At 42.5% G+C, this 4,716-nt stretch overlaps 1 protein-coding gene across 1 annotated transcript; it reads left to right on the top strand.

Annotated features, from left to right (window-relative positions):
* Positions 1-938: 938 nt before the first annotated feature.
* LOC148933931 (putative late blight resistance protein homolog R1A-3) lies at positions 939-4,716 on the top strand. Its single transcript, XM_089063471.1, has one exon. The coding sequence runs from the start codon at positions 1,074-1,076 to the stop codon at positions 4,473-4,475; it is 3,402 nt and encodes a 1,133-aa protein (XP_088919597.1). The 5' UTR covers positions 939-1,073; the 3' UTR covers positions 4,476-4,716.

Raw genomic sequence — 4,716 nt, 5'->3', positions numbered from 1 at the left:
TTTCAATGTTTGAATTTAATACTACCTCCGCCCTGAAAGTTTGACACATTTTACTATTTCGGTCCGTCCCTGAAAGTTTGACAACTTTACTTTTTACTATTTTCGGTAGTGGACTTCATATTCCACTAACTCATTAACATTCATATTTTATTATAAAACTAATACATTAAAAGTAGGACTTGCATCCCACCAACTTTTTCAACTCACTTTCTATTACATTTCTTAAAACTCGTGCCGAATTAAAGTGTGTCAATATTTGGGAAACAAGGGTAGTAATATGTTTTTCTCTTTCTAACCGATGCAAATAATATTTTAATGAATAATACTTTTATATTCTTTATTATTATGTGTATAGTTTTTTAACATATTAATTTTCCTAAATAAATATTAGGAGTATATTTTATGAATCATGTTTTCAAACTTTTTTAATTATATTCTACTGATTCATATCCTTAAGAATCAAATCCTAGAAATCATAAATCCTAAGAATCATAATCTCAAAAATTATAATCCTAATAATTACTTCCTCCGTCCCGCTTTAGGAGTCCCGGTTGATCAATTTTGGGCGTCCCGCTTTAGGAGTCCCAGTTGAGATAAATTAATAAAAAATGCCTACAAAGTGTTAAAAGTGGTCCCAACATCCACTACAACTAATAAAAAAAGTGTTAAAATAGGTTCCAACATCCACTACAACTAATAAAAAAGTGTTAAAAGTGAGTCTCAACATCCACTACAATATTTATTTATTACACATTCAAACACTTTTTTCTTAAAATATGTGCCCGACTTAACCGGGACTCCTAAAACGGGACGGAGGGAGTATTTTTCTCACAACTTCCCTTTCCGCCAAACAACTAAACAAAAGAGAAAGGGAATGGAGCGTATCATTATGCGTTTTGTTCACAGAAAAATGTGTTTTGCTTTCATGGACAGCAGGGATCCTATCCCGCTTATGTGAAGACTAAAGCAGACATGTTTCCTATCCAACGGTTTCTTATCCCAAATTAATAGATTACCGTACTTAAGAAATTCATTTCCCCAAGTGAAAACAGATTTTATTCTTATATGAAACAATGGCTGCCTACTCTGCTGTTACTGTTTTCCGGCAAACACTGGATCAGCTGCTGGATTCCGCCCAGTTCCCTCCTCATGTCCACAAACCTCAGATCGAATCCCTCCGCGAAAAAGTCTCCTCCTTGCAATCCTCTCTCGACAAAATCTCCTTCGTCCCCAAAGTAAAAAGAGACAAAATGAAGGATCTCCAAAACCGCATCAGAGAAGCCATCTACGCCGCTCAAGACGAGGTCGAATACTGGATCAAAGACGACTCACCACACAAATCCGACGAAACCACCATGAAGAAGCTCGAAGACGGCATAAAGCTCGTGGAAGCAGATGCGACGGAACTGGAGAAGGAGATCAGAAACGACCCTACAGCCCAGTATCTCTTCTCCGAAAACGCCAAGGACAAGATCGTGGGGCAAGAGGAAGACTTCAAACTGGTGACAGAGTGGCTGGACTCCGATGACAAATCGCGGCTGGTGATTCCCATCACTGGGCTTCCTGGGATTGGTAAAACAACCCTTGCCAGAAGCATCTACAACGACAAAGAAACCAGGAGGCAATTCCACATTCGTGCTTGGGTTACAGTGTCACAAGATGTCAACTACCAAGTGGTGTTCTCCAATATCTTGAGCACCATGGAGAGCAATAACTACCAAGCAGGCCACTATGCCACCCAGGGCGACGAGAAGACCTTGCTCCAACGCCTCCATCAGGAGCTTTGCAATCTCAAGTTTCTAATCGTCGTGGATGATATCTGGGACACTAATGCTTGGGATCGGATCGCGCATGCCTTGCCTGATAAGGAGAACGGTAGTCGGATTCTTCTCACCACTAGGGTTCAGGAGGTGGCTGAGGCCGTCAAAAAATCAAGTTTTCTTCATGAGATGAAGCCGCTCGGGCTGGATCACAGCTGGGAGTTGCTCTGTTATAGGGTGTTTGGTGATAAAATGGAACGCGACGGGGATGTTATTACAACATTCTGCCCTCCTCACTTGATGGAAACTGGAAAGAGCATTGCGGAGAAGTGTAATGGTCTTCCTCTGTCACTGGTTGTTGTTGGGTCTATTCTGATTCAGAAGAAAGTGGAAATTTGGAAGCGGGTTGAAGAAGATATTGCTAATGCTGCTACCAAGGGGGAAGATTCCTACTTGGCGATCTTGGATCTCAGCTACCGCTACTTGCCTTCGATCAATTTCAGTAGCAAGGAAAAGATCGTGGGGCAGGAGGAAGACTTCAAACTGGTGAAAGAGTGGCTGGAGTCGGATGACAAATCGCAGCTGGTGATTCCCATCACCGGGATTCCAGGGATTGGTAAAACGGCCCTCGCCAGAAGCATCTATGAAGACAAAGAAATCAGGAAGCAGTTCAATATTCGAGCTTGGGTTACGGTGTCACAAGATGTCAACTACCAAGAGGTGTTCACCAAGATCCTGAACACCATGGACAGCATGTACTACCCAGCAGGCTACTACGCCATGGTGGGTGACGAGCAGACCTTGCTCCAACGCCTCCATCAGGAGCTCTACAATCTCAAGTTCCTAATCGTGGTGGATGATGTCTGGGACTTAACTGCTTGGGATCGGATCGCCCACGCCTTGCCCGGTAAGGAGAACGGCAGCAGGATTCTTCTCACCACTAGGGTGAGAAATGTCGCTGATAAAATTTCCAAAAAGGCTAATTTGCTTCATGAGATGCAGCCGCTCGGGCTGGAGAATAGCTGGGAGTTGCTGTGTTATATGGTATTCAGTGATAAAGTTGAAGACTACAAGGATGATATCACAAAAGCCTGCCCTGCTCACTTGAAGGTTACTGGAAGGAGAATCGCTGAGAATTGTAATGGTATTCCTCTGTCAATCATAGCAATTGCTGGCCTACTCTCTCAGGAGAGATTGGACCCCAAGTACTGGAAAAAGATTGAAGAAGATACTGCTGGTGCTACTGCAGCTGAGGATTCTTACATGGAGAACTTATCGCTCAGTTACAATAACTTGCCCGCTAGACTCAAAGGGTGTTTCCTTTACATGGGAGCATTCCCTGCTGGGATACGTGTCTCTAAACTCATCAAACTTTGGGTTGCTGAAGGCTTCTTCCCAAAACCATCAGTGCCCGCACCAACCTTGGAACTTGTGGCTCAGAGAGCCTTGGAGGATCTCGTAGGCAGAAATCTCATTTCAGTTAGCAGGAATAGTTCCAATGGTGGAATCAAAGTTTGTCAGATCCCAAACAGTTTACGGAAACTGGCTGAGATAGAATCTGGAAAAGAGAAGTTCTTCCACTGCAGGAACAAGTATAATCAGCAACTAGAAGAAGGTATAGAGGAACAGAGGCGCGTGTCCATTCACAAAAACCTTCTCATGAGCCTCGAAGATGTTTACGAGACCACAAAAAAAATCACATCCGCACGCACTCTTCTCTACCTAGGACCCCATCACCACCACCCCTTGCCTTTCTGTTTAACATTCGATCTTCTCAGAGTGTTAGATGCCTTCACAGTCTACTTTGTTGACTTCCCTGATGAATTTTTTCAACTTGCTCATTTAACATACCTTTCTCTTACCTACAATCACGAACTTCCTCCCGAGATATCCTTACTCCAGAAACTCCAAGTCCTCATGGTTCGTCGAATACCTAAGCTCATATTCGTTGGTGTGTCTTTCTTGCCGGATGAAATTTGGGAGATGCCAGAGTTGAGGCATCTCTGGTTTACAGAAACTGATTTTCCAGCTCTTCCACCTAACATTCCTCAAGACAAAGCTTTGCTTCTAAACCTTCAAACTCTGGCAAATGTGGATGCTGCCTTCTTTACTGATGAGATTCTTAATAACATGCCCAACTTGAAAAAGCTGGTGATGTGGATTGAAGCACCGGATAAGATCGGTTTCAATATTTCCAAGCTGAGTAAGCTCGAGCATTTCAAGTTCACCGTGCTTAAACCATTCCTTGGGAAAGGGATCGAAGTTGGGGTGGAGAGCTTCTTCCCGAAGAGACTGAAGAGAATCACTTTGAGTGGCACTGGACTTCCATGGGAATACATGGAATTCTTGGGAAAGGAATTGAAGGATCTTGAAGTGCTGAAGCTCAAGCAGCTGGCCTTCAATGGGCCGGAATGGTGCCTCGGGTCCAATTACGACATGAAGAACCTCAAGTACCTGCTGATTGAATACCTGAATTTCCAAAAATGGGATGCAAAAATTCGGAACTTTCCAGAACTGAAAATGCTGATTATTAGACATTGCTATGAGTTGGAATATATTCCCGAAGATCTTGGATTCAGTGTACGCCTTGAGGTGTTCGAGGTTGGGGACTGCAGCCCCCAAGCTGTGGACTCTGCAAATACGATTGCATATCGGCAGTGGGAAGGAAACTTCAAGAAGAACTTCCAATGTAGCTTATATGGTTCAAGAGGATAGATACGGTATGCAGCTTCCTATATTCTTCATCTCAAATTAGGTATGTTTAATTAACAGCCTAACGACTTCTCATTGCATCTTTACCAAAAAACAAGAAAAATAAAAGATCACTTTCAATGATTATTCTATATTGATAAACTAGTGCTGGGTAAATTCTTGTTTAGTTAAATGGTTTGTAATTTGGAATATTTCAAGATTCATATGACTGCTTCTATCATTTGAGATAATTTTATTTGATTTA

Source organism: Salvia hispanica, chromosome 1, assembly GCF_029641045.1.
Source record: "Salvia hispanica isolate PSC_SH4W2 chromosome 1, Shi_PSC_v1, whole genome shotgun sequence".
NCBI classification, from domain to species: Eukaryota; Viridiplantae; Streptophyta; class Magnoliopsida; order Lamiales; family Lamiaceae; genus Salvia; species Salvia hispanica.
Note: the sequence above shows the minus strand (reverse complement) of the source record. Positions and strands in the feature narration are given on the sequence as shown.